This window comes from Vidua chalybeata, chromosome 6, assembly GCF_026979565.1.
Source record: "Vidua chalybeata isolate OUT-0048 chromosome 6, bVidCha1 merged haplotype, whole genome shotgun sequence".
Taxonomy (NCBI): domain Eukaryota; kingdom Metazoa; phylum Chordata; class Aves; order Passeriformes; family Viduidae; genus Vidua; species Vidua chalybeata.
Window position 1 is genome coordinate 5,693,866 of NC_071535.1, and position 21,138 is coordinate 5,715,003.

General features: G+C 41.0%; 1 protein-coding gene across 2 annotated transcripts in view; it reads left to right on the forward strand.

Moving 5' to 3' along the window:
- The window catches only part of MNAT1 (MNAT1 component of CDK activating kinase), a 117,743-nt gene that overhangs the window by 61,848 nt on the left and 34,757 nt on the right, over nucleotides 1–21,138 (forward strand). For both annotated transcript variants that reach the window (XM_053945558.1, XM_053945559.1), the window contains exon 7: nucleotides 20,783–20,904. In XM_053945558.1, the coding sequence (XP_053801533.1) occupies nucleotides 20,783–20,904 (122 nt within the window). The remainder of the gene's footprint in view (nucleotides 1–20,782; nucleotides 20,905–21,138) is intronic.

Below are 21,138 nucleotides of genomic sequence, written 5' to 3' on the forward strand. Positions count from 1 at the left end.
AAAAGGCTCACAGGGAGAAAGAAGGCTGCTGGAAGAGTTCAGCCAGCTTGTCATTTGCTTCCTTGCCTGTATGGGAGCAGGCAGTGGGACAGAACAGCAGGAATGGGCTTCAGGCTCTAATGTAGGATGCCCGAATTCCATCCCTAGCAGCAGCCAGACCTGCCACTAGCTAAGATAGCACAAAGACATGTTGTAGAGTAATCTAAGGAAAATGCTATTTAAATCAGCCTGAGATCCTCCTGTTTCTGGGTCTTACAGCTCTGAATGTACCTTTGCTTGAGTAGGTGTTACTGTGAGCAATAAGGAGGGATCTGACTGAAAGAAAGAAGGTGGCTGAGAGGAGAGTCCAAAAAACCAGCTGGCAGGGAAATAAAGAATAATAAAAAATTTCTCAATCATTGTTTGTTTTGGAAAGATTGTGCTTTAAGCACATGGAAATACTTTACACATTTGAGAAGTGCTGACTTCCTACATGCCTTGTGAAGGAACAGCAAATCATTCATATAATGTAAACACATTTATAGATTGTTCCAATGTAAGTTTTTTCAGTGCTGCTGTTCTTTTTAACAAGATACAATTCAGTGCATACATGCTCTTTTGAGGCTATACTTTGGCCAAGAGTTGCAAACATCATAAACATTAAATATTAGAGTTTGTGCTAAATGAATGTTACAAAGTTATTGAACCACACTTTTAATGCAAAAAGTTGTTAAACAGTGCTGTTTGATGCACTGTTTAAAAGTAAACCCATGAGAAAGTAGTGCTGGAGTGCAACAGAAAGAAATGGCTTGTCCAAAATTGTGAGTATAAGCATTATGTCTTATAGAGATGATAAAAAATGGGAGCAGACAAAGTCCCTCTGTGAGGGTGGAATTTTAAATCAGGGAAGAAAAAGGAGTGAAAAGAGAAGCTGTGGTGCCAGAATTGCAGCAGGTACTTGTGAAATTGTACAATCATAGTGCTGGTTGGGGGTCTTGGGGGGCCATGGGGTCCTTCCCCTTGCCGTGAGGCAGAGCCAGGGGTGCTTCATGGCAGGGACCTGTCCTAACCTGTTCTGAAAGACTGCTGGGGTTGGGGGCTCTGCATTCTCCTTGTCAGCCTCTGGGAACACTTGCTGCCCTAGCTTTTACATTTTAGGGGAAATTCAGTAACTGTGTTTCCTTCACCTGATACAAGCTCATTTTCTACTTAGGTAACTGGCAGAAGTAGGCTGTTCTCTACCTCTTTGTAGGAGCTTCTTATGTCCTTGGAGATGACTGTGTAAGGAGGACTTCACAGAACTAAATGGTTTAGAATTTAGGTCTTTAAAAAAGTAGTTTAGGCACCTTAATTGTAATTTAACAATAAAAACATTGATTTCTTCTGCAAATGCTTGGTAGGTTGTCTATACTCTTACAGACTGGATGTGAAATGACATTCAGCTGAGGACTTTTTAAAGAGGAAAATTCTTTTAAAGAGAGCAGCAAGAACATTTAAAGAACTGTAGTAAGATCAGTGAAGTATTTGAAGCCATTTAGGGAAGCTGTACTACATTTGTATACATGCTTAGAAGTATGTGTGACCTTCCTACCATGATCCTTTTCCTTAGCAGTTGTCTGCATCCGTGAGAACATCACATTCTTGCTTCTAATCCTTTCTTCTGTTGCTGCTGATCAAAGCAGTTCTGTGTCATTCCTTCATCTTCTCTGCTGTGTACCTGGAGGAGCCCTGGTGACCTGGAATGGCAGAGCAGGGATGATGGCTTTGCAGAGTGCTGAGTCAGCATCCAGTTGGGCCATGTCTGTTTGTCTTGCTCTGAGAGACTTGCCTATTATGGCACATGTGTGCAGACTTACCTCCCAGCCTGGTTTCACTCCTGGTTATTGCATTTCTCAATGAACTAGAATCCATTTGTCGATGTGGAGTGTGTTGATCTCACAGCACAGTTAAAAGGTCTCCCATATACCTGTATTTTCTTCCTTCCCTGTTCTCAGGGCCACTTTAAGACAAATTTTGGGTAAGTACAATTCTTACCTACAACAGCCTACAACTGGCTTTTCTGAAATTCTTACCAGGCTTGGTCATACAAGGAGAGCCAAGAGGAGTATGAGGTTTGGCCATAGTGGGAGGCAGTTGCTGGAGGAAATATGGCAGGGAAATCAGTACCAAGTGCTGGCAGCAGCAGTGGTGCCCTGCTGGAGCATGGATCAGGGCTGCTGGGGATGGGGAGCACAGGGCAGCAGAGGAGACAAACTGGGGAGAACATGGGGGGACATGGCACCATCCCTCTGAGGGGGGAGATTTGGGGCAGAAAGGTGGGTGTGAGTGGGATGGGAGTTTCTAGGGCTAAGTAGTTTCTCCACAAGGCTCGGAATTAGAGAGGAGCTCTGGGCCAGAAGGATTTGGGGACCTGGGATTCTGGTACTCATCCATCACAGTCAGTTCCTGTGTAAGAATCCTGTTCTCTGAGGTCAGCCAGGGTGGTGTGTGTGCACTTGTGTGGCTTCCAACGTGACACCCACCCAAACACACACATGTGCTAACCAGGGTTCTGGCTGTAGGCAGGGGTGAACGGGCAGAACTTGCTTCCTGCAGCATCTTCAGTTTTGTCCAAGGTACACCAGCCTTACTGATAAATTAATTACTAATATATTGATTTCTTACGAAGACAAAATCATCAGTGTGTTGGTTGGGGCTGTGCTGCATGTTTGTGCTTGTACCACCTTTTCTGCACTGTAGCTCCTACATAGGTGCACACAGCAAATAAATGAATGTTTGCTACAAGGTCTCAGAGAAGTCAAATTTTGAGCTTTCAGAGGGCACATTTGTAAATCAAAAATTAATTTTAAAATTAAGAAGTATTTCAAAGGAGCTCTTGGGGGCTCTAGTTTTCAGTAGTGATCATTACCATCCAAGGTGCATCTGTATCATACTAGGGTACTTGAAGAAAGATATTTGGATCAAAGAGACAGTGTTTTGTAAGGAGACTTCAAAAGTAGTTTCCCTTAAAAATGTTTGTTCAGGTGCAGAGGGTGAAAGAAAGGAATATTGTTTGAGGCAGTCAGTGTTGGACACCAAAAGGTGGATGTCCCCATATATATGTAGTGGTTGTCAGTCAGGGTGTCTCTGGAAAGGAATATGAACAGCTTTAGCTAGTAAGGAAACAAATTACCTTAATGAAGAAGTGCCTTGGTCTCTGAAAGTTTGGCTTGTCCTCATTCCTCCTAATATTTTGGGCTTGTTGAGGTTTTTACTTTAAGGGCAAAAAACATGGATAATACTGAATAGAGAAATGGCTAGTTTAGTTTATTGTTTTGCTTTGCCTGAACACAGTTGTTACACCGGTAAATTCTGTATTTGGGGGAAATGCAAGGCTCAGGTGTAGCTTGTGACCCATTACAGTTCAGCAGAATGTGTGGCAAAGCAGTAAAATCCTCTGCCTCTTTCAAAGTCAGTAATAGCACGTTAATAGGCTGTGTTTTATGCAGGCTTCTTTTTTAAAATATAAAGTACTAAAGAATATTATGACTACAGAGAAAGCTGCTTTGACTCACTTAGACAAATGTGTGCCGTGGTATGGGCAGGAAATGGAAGGACAGAGAGCACATGTGGAACCATCTATCTAAATTAGCTGGATGGGGGCCAGGAGACTGGAACTAGCAACATTTGCCATGATTAGTAGAAAATGAAATGGTGGTTTTGTGTAATAATAATGATTCTTGTATTATTCTGGGCAAGTGAGGTAGATCCTGCAGGACACAAATGGTACATTTAAAAGTGGTGCATGTGGAATTGGAGGACTTTGAAAAGGTAAATAGTTGGGAGTGAGGAACAAGTGAGGGCTGTGCACAGGAGGAAAGCAGCATATATATATATATATATATATATATATATATATTTAGGTCTGAGGCCTATTCTCCTGTTTCATCTCTTGAAAGAGAGGCATAAATAAATAGAGCATCACTCCCTTCTCCAAGGCACAGAGAGATCACAGAAACGTGATCCTCTGCAAGTCAGTCAGAGGCAGTGCTCCAGCAGCCAGGAGCTGCTGGGCTGGGCTGTGGGGACGTGCTGACACATCTAAAGGAGTGGACATGGGCACCTGATCCTCACCATCCTTGGGCACTCTGGGGCTGGGGCTGCCTGTGTTTGGTGCCTGTGCTGCATGACTGGTGTAAAGCAAAAAAGCCACATACATCCCAGTTTGTAATGGTTCCCTGTGATAACTCTTTGGGTTCAGACAAGCAGAGCTGGAATAATCGATCTGTAAATATTTGAAGAATTTTCTGCCCTTCTGAAGGGGTGGCATTGCCTGCATACCTAACATTCCTCTTTGTGGTTGTTTACAAGAAAACATGATTAGGATTTTCTTCTGTTATGGGGGTGAAAAAGAGGGCTTGGCTTGAGAGCTAATGGGAGAACATAGAGGGGATTGCAGTGGGAGTTTCATCCTTTCTTTAACTTTACCCATTTGCTTTCTCTTATGCACCTTAATCTGCTACTTGGTGAGATGATGCCACATTGAGTTCCTGTTTAGGTAGAATCTGAAGCCTAGACAAGGTTAGGCCAAGAATTTATCACATATCAGGCACTTTTGGAATATGGGGTAAAAGCCCCCCATTCCAGTCCTTAAGGTGCAATTTACATTAAAGCTTAATGTTGTGTCAGTTTAGTTTCATTGATAGTGTTGTGTACAGCATTTGCTTTGTGCTAATTTTTAACCTGTTTTGTGTCTGGTTAGTTAAGTGTATTTGAAATACAAGATTAAACAGATGTGTCACTTTAAAGTAATATAAATATTAATGAAGATTCTTGTACCCATTTATCTGTTTGTTGCTTTTAAATTGTAACCAATTTGAGCTGTAGGTGCCAGGTATAACTTTGGCATTGTCTCTCTATCATCTAATTGAAAAATCTTTGGATTTTTTTTAATCCTGAATAAAGTATTGGAAAGATCAGGGTTATTTTGTTTGTTATGAAGACCAAATCATAAATGTAGCTGCACTTAAGTTTTTATTTGGTTTATTTATGAAGAGACAAAGTACACAGCAACTGCAGCTTTTCAAAATGTGAGATTTCTGCTGTAGGAAGAAAGCTGCTTTAGAACTGCAGATAGTTTATCTTTGTTGTTAAATGCAGCACTGTATGACCATGCTGGTTCACCTTCTGTTGTTTTCAGTCCATCTCTTCTCACTGGTAGCCCCAGACTTAGAAAAGGAGTGGAGATGGCAGAGTTGGACCTACAGGGGAAGTGAATTTAAACATAGTAAAGTAAAAACCACTGCATGTTCTGTTTGGAGAAACTTCTGCCTGCAGCTCTGGAGTGTGAAAGTGCAGTCTGGACCTGGGAAAGGTGGGAGGAGACTGTGTTTTCATATATCTTTTGCACAGGGAAGTTTTTGCTGTTGTGCATTCTGTTATCTTTGGTTTTGCTGGCAGAGAAGGAAGTTGGAAGGGCAAGGAATGGCCAGCTGACACTTTGAGGAAGGGGAGAGAGAACCCCTACCTGTCATGGCCTGTGGGTGACGGGGAGAGACACACACAGCAAGTCTGTCTTTCTGCAGTGGGAGGGATGTGCATGTGCATTGTCAATTGTCCATGACAGCTGACAGTGGGGGGAGGGAGCTTTTGAGGGGAACTCTGAGATTTGGATCAGGGAATGTGAGCTTCAGTCAAAATGCTTCAGTTGTGGTTAATACCAAGCGACTGCAGCTAGTTGGAACATGATTTTTGGATTGAAACATCAATGCAACTTAGGTTGGGTTGTTTTTTTTTTTTTTTTTTTTGTTATGGTTTCCCCCTTCCCTAACAGGACACATTTTGCTGAAGTATCAGTTGGAAAACCTGAAGGAATGTGGATGATGTGAGTGTTAGGGTTACTACTCTTTCTGACCACTTTGACAGACTCACTGAGTTTATAAAATCTACCCCTTTAACTATTCTTTTTATGCTTTTATATGTTCTGATTAATGGAATCTTGAATCTCTTTCTAATTATTTGCATAAGGTCACAGAAAGTATTAAGCTAAGGCCATGGAGAACAACTTTGTAAATTCTTACTGCTCTGAAATCTAATTAAAAACCTGCAAACTTCATCATTCATCATTTTACCATAGCAGTATATTTCTTATGGAGACAGTCTAATATCCTGCAGCAACTTCATGGTATTAAAAAAATAATTAATGGACTCTTTTAGGGCAATGTGTGTTGCTACAATGTGGAATAATACTTCAGTGTTATAAGTGAATGGTGTGCTAGGAAACACTAATCCCTTGTGTATAGTAACAGGAAGTATGAATATTACTTATTAATAATAATGTAAAACACCTTCACACACATGCTTTTTTCTGGGCATATCTGCCTTTTTGTAAACAACAGCAAATTTTAATTGCAGAAAATTGGTGAGAAGCAAGAGGGATTTGTGTAATTAAGACAATCTGTTTATTTAAAAGTCTTCAGAAGTTGTAAGAGATGGAACTTAGCTGTATGTGAGGGATGAATGTTGTGCAATAATGCCCCTTCATTCCCCTTTCATAATAAATCTCTGCAGAGTATTCATCTGAAGGGCTGGATGCCAAAAAGAACAGGTTCGACTTGTCTGTGAGGATTTACACCACAGTGAAATGCACAACTGCTTTTGTAGAGGTCATTGTGAAGGTCACGGAGCCAGTACACACTGCTGAATGGGAGCAGCCTGGAACAATGGTGTGAGAGGTTGGACTGCCTGAAATCACTGCTTAAAACCTCATCTGAAACGTAGCAATAAGCTGGAATCCTTAAAACACACGGCTTCAAAGCGTGTAGGCTGTTTTGCAAGAAATGAACGGTCTCTTTTGCAGTAGTTTGCATCTCATACCCTCTGCTGAATGTGGCTCTGAGCTCAGAAAGCAAGTGTGTGCCATTTCCTGACAATTGAAATGACTGAGTGTGTCTAATGTAAACATCCTCAAACCATTAATAATTGCCTCTGTCCAGGTTTAAAAAAAAAAAAAAAAAACAAACCAAAAAACCAACCTGGATTTAGCTACCTGAAAATTGGCCCCCCTCTTTCTTACAAATAAGGTCTGAGTTTGGCCATAAGGTCGCTATGTCTTTAAATAAAAGATGATGATCATTTCAAATGGCAACCGGCCATCACTGGGGTTTAGTGCAGAGATTAATTAGTAAACTTTGGAATGCGCTACAGCAAATGCAGCTGATTGGCAATAGCATGTGGAGCAGCAACTGGTGGAAAGCTGGTGCTGCTGAGCAGCAGAGGTATTTCCAAAAAGACTTAAGGGTGCTGTGATGTGCTCTGCTTTAAATGGCACTGTGCTGATTGCATCAAATCGCCAGTTCTCTGTTTATGCAGTTTGGTAAATGCACAGATTAGAGAAATCTGGTGTGCATTTGGAAAGAAAGCAAGTTTTCTTGTGTTGTTTTGATAAGATGAGGTGCACCCGATGAATAAAGTGATACCCCTGAACATCAGTTTCTAGGGATTGTGGTTTGTCTGCTGTGCATTTTATAATTTTTTTAAATTAAGAAATGTTAAATTCTAAGATAAGTATTATTCTAAAAAACCACTAACATGATTATGGACAATTCAACAGTTATTGCAGTAAGCTATTCCTTAGAATTCTAGTCCACTTTTTAAAATTATACAGATTTCTAAATATGTGTGTCTGCATGATTTATAATTGCTTACTCTCTTCCTTTTAAAGTTTTAAATGCATGGTTAGAGAAATTTGGAAACTTTCTGTGTAGGTTAACTTTCTAAAGAGGTTTGATCTATTTGCTATGAGTAATGGACCCCATTATGTGCAGTCCCTAGTGGAACTATTTTCTCAACTTGTTTGGCCCATGGGATTGGGGCCTAGATAATGAACTTAAGGTGATTTATATAATAAATAACTAATCTTGAGATATTACTTGGAATCCAGATACACTTCTTAAAATCTATCTTAATAATATTGTATTAGTCTACTGATGCCCACCTTCATTTAGAAAGTGATGGTCAAACAGCCATTTAAACTGGTAAGAAAACGCACACCAATACTGGTAGGTTTTTGCTCTGGAAATGCCTCAGGCATGTGGATTAGCCTGGTAAAATTCATCTGGCTGCCCATACCTCGACTATTGAGCTGAGGTCTGCCCTTGTGGGCTAATGGGATCGCTGAAATAGTCATGTAAATTTTTGATACAAACCTGGCAGAGGTGCTTGATCTCATAAGATATGGATCACCCTGGCTTTGACCCAGAAAACCCTTAAGCATGTGCTTTGAAACGAAGCAAGCAGGTTTTGCTCTTGGCTTGACTCTCAGCTCTGTGACTTGGTCCCCGTGTCAGTTCAGTCCCCAGGGCCCATCTGTGTTTCATGGTGGATCTGTAGACCCAGCAATGGCACACATGGGTGCCAAATACCTGGGTACAACCTGCTCGACTTCCCAGCTGTTGGAACAGTCCATGCAAGGACACAGGGAGTGGAGGCTGGAGTTGGGAGGGTGCTGGTTGTTCCTCTGGAGGCCTGTTTGTGCAAGCCTCTGCTTCCTAGAGCGTGGTGTTTATTGCCATAGGTAATTGCAGCGCAGCGGATGGGCTCAGTTTACGCCATCAGGTTTAGGCTTGCTTGGCTTTGTTGGACTGGACTTGTAGGCCACGATCCAGGCAAAGTAATCAGAATGTGACTGCTCCTTTGGTTTTGTGAGGCTCTTTGTGTGCTTGGAGCTGAGTAGTTCTCTAAGCTGAATCAGTGTTGCTGAATCTGGGTCTAAGCCCCAGGTAAGTGGATGATAAAATTTTCTGCTGGCAAATAAATTTGTTAGCTTGACATGCCTCTAAATAATTCCCGTGTGCAAATGTGCACATGATTGGGGCATTACAGGATTGTGCAAACATTCTATGATAGTCTTTGTTTAAAACTGTTTAGCTTATGCCCTGGATTATTTGTGTTTGGGTGTATCTGTGTGTACACACACAAAACAGAAACCTTCATGCACACAAAGAGCATCTCATTAAAAACGGCACTATTTGAGCACTGCAATCAGCTAATTACCAAGGTGTGTTTATTTTATTCAAACTGCTGTGTGTATGTACAGTACACACATCCAAGCACATTGTAGAACATTATGAATAATTAAAAGCAAATTGTAGCCCTTTACAGAAGCAAATGTAGGTACATTCAGCAAAGCATTATCCTGGCCAGGCTGCTGGTTTGCTGTGACTCAACTATTGTATGAATTATAGAATGCTCTTTGTAGCACTTGAGGGCTGCCTCTTAGTATTGGTCTAAATCTGTGGCAGAAAAGATTAAATAAAGTCTGAATTTCTTTGACTTGATAGCAAACAGTCACCGCAGCTCCCTACTTGTGCTAATACCCTGGAACAGACCAGTGCAGCTGCTGGAGTAGCTGAGCTGGGGGTTAGGGGATTTCATAAGGTGAGCTGCTTTAGGCTCTGGCAGGCTTTTGTTCCTTGTAGGTCTCTTGGTCAGTGCTCTGTCCTGGCAATAAATGTTTCAACCAACACAGCAATGGCTGTGAACAGGAGATGTGGGAAAAAAAAAGTTGATGAAGTGTCATGTTTTAACTGTGCCCTGAGATTAATGTGAAACTGAAGGAGAAAACATGGTTTTCTCAGTCAACTACCATTGATAAAAGTTTATGTCCAGAGCTAGGGCCAAGTTATTTAGGCTGCTGGTGATTTAAAGGGTGATTTAAATTTGTTTGTTAAAACTTTTTTTAAAGCTTGCCATCTTTTGCTGAAAATATAATTTTCCAGAGAGTTATACATCTTAAACTTAATTTTCTTTTTCTTGTCAAATCTTGGACAATTGAAAACAAACCCCCAAAACCCCACCCTGGATTATTAAGCCAAATGTGCCGTGAAAGCTTCTTGAACAGCTTGCCTTGGCACACTGAAATTAATGTGGTTATAGTCCAGCCATGGTGGTGGTGGGGAAAATAACCTTCCAAACTGTCAGCACTTGGGAAAGGAAACACAAAAACCTATTATAATTCATATGTAGTGTAGAGTTTCTGATTTGCTCCCATTGACTTGAGTGATACGGTATCAGTTACTGCGATGGCTGGAGCCGGGTTTGTGTTTCACTAATGAAGTGGAGCAGCATGCAGATGAACAGTAGCCCAGTGTGGCTGGATGGATGGCTTCCAGGTAGATGGACACTGGGGCTGGCCAGCTTAGGAGGCAGTTTGCTGTGGTGAGCCAAAAAATCAGCTCTTGCTGGTGAGTCTGGAAGTGTTTGTGTGCGCTGAGTCAGTCTCTTTATATACCGGGGTGATTGCAGCACTGATTAGACTGGAAAGGCTTGGCAAATCCTCGTTGTGTGGGAAGCTCAAGTGCAAAATCTTGCCTAATTTTCTTTATTTAAATCAGTATCGTCCTGCTTGAGGCCTTTTGGAAAGCACATCTAAGTGAACGGTGTTTTAAGTTAACACAACGTTCACAATAAAGGGCGGTTTCATTGGAAAAGGGCGTGCTTAGGGTTACTTTCCACAGGCTTCTGCCCTGTTACATGTGAAGGGACTCAATTCTCCTGCATACACACATCATTTTTGTGAAATCTCTCCTTGAAAGATTTAATATCTTAAAATTTGCTTTATGATCAGCAATTCTTCGAACTCGCAAACAAGAAAGTGCAGATAACTTCAAATATCCATTTGAAGTCTGATTCTGAGGAATGCTTATGTTGATTTTGACCTTAGAATGTGAGGTTTGATCTCTGTCTCAAAACTGCAGAAATGTAAATACACTCTGAACTTTTTTTAGGTACCTTTTAAAGTGTGCTCTGTTTCCTGAAGACAGGGACTTTATTCCAGAGATCCTGGATATTCAACCCAGGAAAACCTATTTCTCTTCATAAGGCTCCAGGTTCAGTAGCTGATCTCTAATCAGCAAAGCTCACTTGCATGTGCTTTTGTTCAGGAGACACCAATCTGTGGTGGTTTGGATTTGAATATAGCATTTTTGGTAATTGTGAAGCTTCATAGACTAGAGAAGGGTGAAGGGTGGAAACTAATTGAGATGATTTAGGGTTTTATATAAGCACATAAAGCTGTACGTTGTCTCGTTGTGTTTGAGTTTGAAAAGCGCTTTTTAACTACTTTGACATCTCGCTTTTATTCTCAAACATCTGCTTTAGATTGTTTGCCATAAAAGTGTAAGAATTAATCTTGCCCTCATTTTTGTTATTGCTACCAGAAACCAAACTATTTTTATTGCTTCTTGTATAGGGATTTGGACCCTGAACTATTTTCAGAGTTTAGGAAAAAAGGAGTTTGTATTTTATTTTCTTCCCCCCTCGTGCACCCTTCCCCTCCCCAAGCTCACAGGTAAAGTTAATTGAATAATAGTTTTTAAGTGCACAAAGATGTTCATCATGGCTTGTAAAACTGTAGTAAGATCTGCTGTGCTTTATTTAGTCTAATACTAAGAGTTTTAAGGGGATTCAAATGATCAGCTTATGTTGGTTTGTTTCTCAGAGCAGCAGCTGCCCTGAGCCAGGGTAAGCATTTGCATCCTCTGTGGAGAGCCTGGTACATATTTTACTGATTGGAAATAATATGTGAAATTCAAAGAAATGAAGACCTTCCTATATGATTAGTCCTTTGATTAACAAATCTTCTTGATGCTTGTTTTCTCTGGGAATGCAGCTTGTTTGTGTGGTTTCCCAAGCAGCAGCTGGTGGCCATGGCCTGGGATGTCAGTGCAATCCCTGATCCAGCACGCTGCCTTTGAGCCATGCATTTCCCCTGTTGGGTCTTATTAAATGTCAGGGCACTCTGCTGATGTGGCTCCATCCAGTACTTGTGCCAGATCTTCCCTTCTACAGTGGAAGGGTTGTTTTTAAGGCAAAACTCTCTGTTGTAAACCTATAGCAGGAAATACTCAGACATTCCTCCAACTTGCTCGAAATGCAATGTTTGTCCTGCAGTTGCTTTCACGGCAGTCTCCTTTTTCAGAATCTGTGGCAACACTTGTTTTTTTAAGATTTGAATACAAGTGTTTTAGCAAAAGGGTTCACAACAAAACCAGTTAACAAGATGAAACAGATGATGCATCTTTTTATTTTGTAAACAGATAAATATGGTTTTTCAGAGACCGAGTGTGAAATTGCCACGTGCTTTTATCTGTTTTTGCTGCCAGCTTCTATTTTTTTCTGAGATTGTAGATTTTTCATGGGAGGAACCATTCCTTTTTCTTTGTGTTAAAGATGCCTTAGATATTTCTGGTGGTGTTTCAAGGAGTTAGGAAGCTGTAGCCACTCAAACCAGGGCAATGCAGCAGGCCACAGTAGTTCGTTCGTAGGAGGACTTTTTGCAACTCTCTCAGGATCAGGCAAGGTTTACAAATAGGCTTCTTGGTCCTGTGAAGTTCTGTGAATCCTGTCCAAAGGACTGGTAAAATTCAGGTACCATGGGAAGTAAGTATACACAATTTGAAAATGTCATGTGTCTGTGGTTCAGATTTAAGCATCATCTTGTTATACCCACTTAAAACATCGATGGAAACTTGCATGCAAAGAAATGGAACCTCTCTGGAAGGAAAAAAGTAAATTTTATGCAGATTAAAAATGCAGTTTCTTCTGCCCCAGGGAGTTTCTTTGTTTAGTTTGAAACAATTAATGTGCATTTTCAAAGCAGTGCCGTGAAGTGTGTGTTGTTCGCAGTGGGTCCCCTCCTGTCCTGGAATAGTTGGTTCATGTTTACTTGTGTGCCCTGCATACAAATGGAAAAAGACTAGAAATAAACTACTTTTACTTTAAGTAATAATTTCTAAATATATTGCTAACAGTTTTCAATTTTCATTTAAAATGTTCTACTAAATACAGCCCACGAATATTGTGAAAATGTATCATGTACTTCTAACGTCTGATACTTTTAGTTTTTTAAGTTTAGACTTCAGTTTTTCTGAATTCCTTCTTTTTATCTTTTTGCCTGTTTCTAATAATTCACCCTTCCTGTTTTTGTATTCTATTCATGCTTTTCCTTTCATCTTCCTTTATTGTCCTTTTCTTAATATTTTATTTTTTTTTTTGTGTCTGTTGCTATAAAAACTTCCTTGCTTTCTCTTGCCAGACGATCATCAACCTTTAGCAGTCCCTCCTTAAAATCTAGCTATTCAAGGAATCTCACTTTATTTCTTCCCTTTATCAGGCAGATATAAGCCATACTGAATGTGATGTTCTGCATCTTTATCAACATTTATCTGGGTCTAGGCTGGATGCTCAGTAAAACAGGGAATATATCTCTGACTTCCATACACACGCACAGAGTTACTCATCTTCTACAGTCTGAGATCAGCTTTCTGTTTGGTTTTGTTATTTTAAGCAGTGTTTCTTTTTAAACATCCATCAGACTTTGCATTCCTCAAAAACAGTATTGTGGAGCTGTGGCTGTTTGGATGGGGGAAGCTGCTTTAGAGAATTTCAGGAAAGAGCAGATAATGGAGTACAGTGATGTATGAGTCTTTATGAGCTGCTGTTCTTCCAACACAGCAGCTGGTTTTTACAGTTTCCACTGTTCTCCAGGAAATCCTAGATAATTTTCTTGCATAATAGAGGGATCATAACAGTGTAACACACAGCTTTAGTTGAGCAAAGTAGGAGCACCAGTAGAGTCACCTGTGCAGAGACTCAGGCAGTTGTTGCTGGTTGATGAGCAATGCTTTGTGCTCTGACCTCCACTGCTGTGTCTGTCCCTCTCTCATTGTTCATGATACACAAATTGACATTTGCCATTTATTTCTACTTCATGTCCCTTGAAAAATTAGGTCTTAAATGTGTGTATTTAAAACAATGTTATATTAAAGCCTTAAATCCTGTAATTAGACTGGCTATTGTTGATAGTTGATACTGTGCTTTGTTGATAGCCAAACCAAAATGACCAAGGCTCCAGAAGTCTGATGGTAGAGATGCAACAAAAGTTTGTTTAGTTCTGCTTAGTGTGCTGTATTACCAACATAGCACACTGAGGACTGGTGAAACAAAGTGAAGAGAACATGGACTTTAAGTCACCTGTAATGAAACATTTCTCTGGAAATGGGAAGAACTTGCAGCTATACCCTGAGAAGGGCCATGTAGAGTCCTGTAAAAGCCGCTGTAGGAAAAAACAATACACGAGCTGATAGTAAGGTTTGCAAATGTAACTGGCATTCACAGGGTGTCCAAATGCCCCTCAGCAGCCAGCTCATGGCATGGCTCTCCAGTCCAGCTGAAGGTGGCCAAACAGGCACCGAGTGCAGGGTAGAGGTCCTGGGCACAGAACAAAAGGAGCAGAAGCAATTGAGCCGTGTCTGGCACAGTGACATGCACAGAACTAATTTCTTAGGAGCTGAGACAGAGTTGGGAGGAAGATTGAGAAACCAGTGCTGAAAACCAGGAGTGTGACCCGTGGGCTTATTAGTGACATGAAAATGATGTTGTTTTTTAATTCTTCATTCCCTGAAGTAATGCTGTCTTGTGTACTGGGCTATCCTTTGAACGGTGGTGGGGATTTTGAGGAAAGCTTGGCAGATCCTGCCAGAACTCTGGGGTCTCTGCTGAAAACAAGAGAGTGACTTGTTGCAGCAAACATCCAGACTATCCCCTGAATCCTGCCTGGGCTGCAGCAGGCAGTGCTGGAGAGGACAGTCCCGAGCAGGCGCTGCAATCCATGGGCATGAGGAAAGGGCACCGGGCTTTTCTGTGAAGAGAGTAGGCACTAAATCCTGCCCTGGCTCTGACCCAGCAGAATTGTATTTCGGCTTGTTAGATGGACACAGGCTTTCTTCTGGCAGATTAGAGAAACGGGGCTTTTTGGCAGGAGCTTAAAGATAAGTCTGGTCAGGTAATTACTTATGTCAGAAAGTTGTAGAGGAAAATTTTGGAGGCAAGTAGAACTAATGGTGTGATTTAACCCATGTTAGTCCGTGGTTAATTTTCCAGGTAACTGTTTGTGTAACAAATTACATATATCTGACTGTCTTTGTTAATAGCTTCTTCAGTGCTGTTGATCTCTTGGCTTATTTCTGTCATTCCTAAAGAAAGCACATCTTTTAAATCTGTTTTGGCATTTGAAAATTAAATTAAGTTACTATGGAGGGAAAAAAAAGGTCTAAATTTAGGGAGATTGTTATTAGGTGTCTGAAATCATCTACCACACAGAGAAGCGGGGTTGGCAATCTTGTATCTCTGATCTTGCCATTTGTGGTCAGATTCTGGTTTTGAGATCAACAGAAAATCTTAATATGGTTCTGTTGCTTTCTGTCAGGTCATTTGTTCTTTCAGTTTTGCTTCTGAAATATCCTCATAATCTTTTACTTCTCATAATCAAGTAAATAAATTAGATTTATTGTTGCTTTTTCAAGAGCAGAGAGAGAACATTTGGTATTTAAGTCTTCGAAAAAGCTTCACTGGCACAGGAATTTTAGGCCAATGAATAGAATTATACATTTTAGTTTGACATACTTTGTGTTTATTTAAAAAGGCTGTGGAAGACAGAGAGGGTAAAGGTTAAAATAATATTAACTGAGCCCTCCAAATCTATCAGTTTCATTCTCCTTTTCCTGAGTATTACTGTAGTCAAAGTAGTTAATCAGAATCAGAAGGCCACATTAGCGTTGCTGACATGGATTTGTCAATAGTGAATTGAGAGGGTGGAAGCTGGAGGGGGAGAATAAATCCACAACAACCCAACTTCTGGTTCACAACACATCGCCAAAGATATTTGCATTGATATCTGTAAGAAATTGTGTTAACATGAAATCTTTTCAAAAGCTGAATTCTGTTACGAGCTTAACAGTAAAATGCTTTCCTAAGACTGCTTATACTGAAAAATTCATGGAATTTATAGTTTTGTTTTAATGTTCGCTTGAAAGCATTTGGATAATTGCACGCTCAGATGATGGTGTGTTTAAAAGGGTCTTTGTTAACCTCTCTGTCCTGCCATGTACAATGGAAGCAGTGCTGGGGATGTGTTTTAGCAGCATCATGTCCTGGCATTCCACAGCCCTTGGTTCCTCCTTGTCTCCTTTGGCCAGGCTCAGGAGAGTGACCTGACAGTGAAAAGGGTTAAATAAAAATAACATTGAGATGTAGCGTGAATGTCGCTGTTTCTGTTCTCTCACGTGTGCTGATAGCAGAGCTGAGTAAGTTCCTAAGCAGAGAGAAATTTAAAAGGCAAAAAGATTGGCTCCATCAACTACTCCAGCTACTGCTAGTACAGAAACTTGCCTTGTCTGGACAAGTTTTACTGACCCCAGTCTCTGGCTTCTGTCTCTTGCCTGGAGATGTTTTTGTGGCATGGCTGTTCCTTCTCTTTCCCCTACTAGTGCATTTTTGGTCTGAGTCTCCTTTCTCCTCCTCCTTTGCTCTTGAAAGATTTCTGGGAAGGCTGTCAGTTGTTTCTTTTTGCTGCCGAGGGAAGGAGGTGGAGGAAGGCAGTGTCATTTTGGAGATACGGACAGGGAGAGAGGGCAGGACAGGAAGAAGTGTGAACGCTGCAACTTGAGCTGATATTTCTGTACTCTGTGCTAAAATAACCTCATTCTACTAGCAGGCAAATACTGATGTACCTGGCATCTGCCAAGAGTCCCTCCCCAAACCTGTGTGAAAGGTGCAGTGAAAAACTATAATTTTGATGTTCTAATAGCCATGATTGTTCCTGAAAGAGTGTTGTTTTTGTTTAAAGTAAGCTCCTTGTTACTGCAGGGGCAGTTCTTTGTATGTAATCCATGGCTTTTCTGTTATTAGTGCCATGTTGTATCACAATCTGAAACCAAAACTGGCCACTGCTTTTGTTTCTTTTTCAGCTGATAGTTGTCTCAAACAGTCTATCAGCGAGTCAGTTTTACTTCTAATACAAAGACATTATTCAACCCCCTCCCAATTTAGTCCTGTATGTCTCTCATCTGAACCCATACAGCACATGAATAGAATGTCAGTTGCTCACAAATCCATTGCTGTGCAGGCTTTTATATAAACAAAGTCCTCAGGATAAGCAAATGCCTTCCTTCTAATTAGCAGCATGTTTTGTGGTTCCATACATTCCACTATGTAATAGACAGCTCTGGTGCCTAAAATAATCCCAGGGAAAACACTCGTATGCTGCGAAGATTGGGGTGGGAGGGAGAGGAGGCAGGAAAAAGTGTTGTCTGTGTTCTTGGAAGCCTTTGCTGTCTTCATTTGGATGCTGTCAGCTTCTTTTACACAAACATTACAGCATCCAAGGGGAATTAGAAATACTTACCCATGACCACATCAGATTTTAGGTTTGTCAGGAGAAAGCAATGCAGAAGAAGGACCTTGGTCCCACTGCTTTCATTTTGGTTTCATCATGCTGATAAATACCTCCTATTGCTGGAAAGAGGTAAAGCTGACTGTCTAGGTGGAATACAGGAAATTTAAAAGTCTTACCTCATAGCTTAGAAATGGGTTTTGGATCTGTAAAAGTGCTGTGTAAGACCGAAGTAACAGTTATTGTCTGTTGTGGTGTCTCTTAAGTTACACAGCAGCTTCGCTTTTATTACCAGTCTGTTATGAAGTGGTTAGGGACCACTTGGGACAGAGAGACAAAGTGGGATGCTTCTGGTCAAATGGCTCTTAACTGAGATAATAGTGGTCAAATGAAACCTTTTAACTTCAACAAGGTTTTTTTGTGAGTCAGTTTATCCCAACAGCAGTGGAAATAGGAAAGGCAATGGTTTTGGTTTGCATCCTAGCCTTTTGCACCAGTCTGGGCCATACCCAGTTCTGGGACCTCACTAACCTGTGTAGGGCTAAACAATTTCAAAGTCTGTAAGCTCAGTAGCCTAAAGGCCAGGTAACCAAAGGGCAGGAACAACAGCTGATCATGGGGCTTTTTACCCATTGCTAAGTGGAATGTAATCCACATTGACAAAGCACTTCAGCTAAAGTTGTGATTTTGGGAAACAAAAACAAATGAGCTGTCTCATACAGCTGCATATCATACATCCTTGAGGTGCAGATCTGCTGGCTACACACAAACCAATGCAGTCATTTTGCCATGCAAATGCCATCCTGGTTCCTAATAATTGCACCTTGCCCCATGAGAGAGGTGAGAAAGACAGAGGAGAGGGTCAATCTGATGAACCAGACATGAGCTGCCAGTATTTAATGGTGAAGATAATTAACTATTGCAACAACTTACCTAGGGGATGTGCCTGTACCTCTATGATCTGAAATCTGTCTAAATCTAGATTGGATGCCTTTCAAAAGAAGGTATTTTGGCTGAACTGCCAGTCCTTGGGCTTCATACAGGAACACAAAATGTCCTGGCCTGTGCTGGACACGATGTCAGACCAGCTCAAGGGGGGACAATGTATATAATGCAGCTCCTCTTCTGACATTCTGCTGTTCTCCAGGCCACCACAGTGAGTTGCTGATGCAATTCCACACAGAGAAGTCCTTCCCCATGATCCCTGTGCCCCCCATGCCCCTGGGGTGCTGACCAATCAGCCTTCCCACCATTCATGGGCAGCTCCCTTACGGTTCCTGCTTGGTCATCTGGGAGATAATGACCATCATGATCCCTTGTGACCTCAGGCACCTTGAGAACCCCACAAAGAGGGGAAAACAAATGAAACATTTTCATCTTGTCCTCCCAGGAGCTTCCAGAGGTGGACATCTGTAGCAGCATAAATGGTAGTGGGGAAGGAAGGCAGTGATGATCCCAGTCCATGTGTTGGGAGCCTTCCTGTGTCTCTTGGCCAATGCTGGCAGAAGTTGCTCTCATTAACAAAGTGTCAGGAAGGCATCAGTGGCAACTGTGCTGACAGTGAGCAGCTGTTCTGGTGGTGTCCTCAAGGGATGGGGTGCCTGCAATCTGAGATTCTCCTTTTTTCTGCACAGAAGTAATTTCCCAAAGTATTTACCATGGTTTTGATCTTTGCCCAAAACTGAAATTTCTTTTCTATGGCTGGAACAAAATTTGGATTTGAAAAGAGTGAGACTCTTCACTCACCAGATGAGGTTGTACATCTGTAAAACATGGGTATGACTTTCCATTTGGTTTGGTTAGAGACAAAGATGTTGCTAAAAATTCAAATATAAGAGTCTTATTTAAGTATTACCCTCTTGCAATGGGTGTAAGAGGCCCACATAAATGTAGCTACAAACTACTGTATTTTAATAAACTTGGATAGACTGTAAATTGACAACTTCTAGGAAAATAGAAACCCCTGCTTTAATGTCCTAAAATATCATGAAGTGTGATTAAAGCTAAATTTTAACCTTTCTTTTCCTACTTTTTAAAAATGTTGCAGCAATAGTTCATAGCACAGAAATAAATGTGCTGGCCATGAGAGTTGGAATGGTGCGTGGCTGTCTAGAGAACTTTTTTCACATCTCATCTCCAGGACACTGTCTCCATACCAGTGTCAGCAGTGGCCTCTCCAGTCCCCCAGGCAGTGCAGAAAAAGCCTAAAACTCTGTTTTCATCACACACACAGGGACTGTTTCAATGGAAAACTTGAGCTGCTGATATTTCCGTAGAGATCGCCTTAGATCCACGATAACACTTCTCAAGGACTTACGTCTTCAGTTTTCTTTGCTATTTTCTGCAGCTCCCTAAACAAAAATATCTCTGCTCCAAATTCAGAAAGGTCACTGTCTTCAACCACAAATTTAATTAACAGCTTTCCCCTTCTCCAGACTTTTTCATTCCCCTCTTCAGTTAATTTTAACCCGGTGTCCCACATTAGGAGCCTGTATTTTCCACTTGAGGGAGTAGATGCTCAAAGGAGTGGCCCCAGGGAAGCTCAGCTCAGTAAGTGATCACCAGTGGGAGCCAGGCTTATACACGGCATTACACCATGGAAAGCTTCCCATCTCCTGTTTCAGACAAAATGTCTACAAAAACAATACTACTACTTTGCTAAATTCCTGCATTCTGCAGATGGGAAACTCAATTTCTACAGGGAAAGCCAGGCTGTTTTGGGGCAGCTCACGGTGCTCTGTCTTTTTGCTGCTGCTGCTAATTTTTGTGAGCACCATAGAATACAGTAGAAAATTGAAACTGTGTGAAAGATCAACAAATCAGTGTAGAATGTCACGCAGCAACATCTGTTAACTTTGGCTCTATCTCATATCCTCCTGACCCCCTCCTTCCCAGCCACAAGTCTCCTGTTTTGTGAGAGCTCCGAGTGATAGGGACTTGGAGGGGAGGGGTGTGGAAATGTCTTGCTGTTTCTCAGCAGTCTGAAGGTCTTGCAAAAGTACCATCTGGAGTGAAAGCTTAATGTTTGTGTGTTTCTGTATTTTTAGTTATGAAACAAATGGGAATTTGCTGAATGAATTAATTGTATTGCTCTGTAAAAGTCTATCTTGAGAGCCATTATGTATGGGAGCTTACAAAGCCTGTGGAGAGAAAGGAAAGTGGCTTCCCTTTCTAATTAGGGCTTTCAGGAAATCATTGATTAGAGAATCAAGTAGGGTTGTTCAGAGACATTTGTTTGATAGTACTTCAGATAAATGAAATTAGTGCCTAATAATAATTTTGCTAGTGACACTGGAAGCAGCTGTACTTTCTAATGGTAAGCTTGCCCTGACTAAAGCTTCTTCCCCCTTTCATTCTTGTCCAAACAATTATAGTTGATGAAACATCACTTCCAATCTGTAGGTCCCAGTAAAAAAATGTAAATCACAAAGAAATGAGTGATATAGTGAACAGTATGCTCTTAGTGGGAGGGTGTTTGTCTGGACCAAGTTAATGCTTGTTCTTACACTGCATATAAAAAAAGTCAAAACAAAACCATGACCTTGATTATATGTAGCAATATTTTACTTTTTATTTTTTTTTTTCCAACAGGGTCAGCATATTTCATTAGCTCCCATTCAAAAGTTAGAGGAAACTTTGTATGAATATCAGCCTCTGCAAGTGGAGACATATGGACCACAAGTTCCAGAGCCTGAAATGTTGGGAAGGCTGGGGTAAGTAAATCAGTGCATTTTAATTCCCATTTTATGGCATTAAATCCGGGATTGTTACCATCTTCAGATTGCCAGGGATCTTTTTTTTCTTTCCCTTTTTTTTAGGGGTCTTAATGAAATATCAGACTTCCTGCCCAACCAACATTTTGTTTGGGTGGATAAGCTGAAATTTTTGGTCCTCTTGCCTTTATAGATCTATTGAGAGCTGGACTGGATTGCATTAGTGTTTTTAAG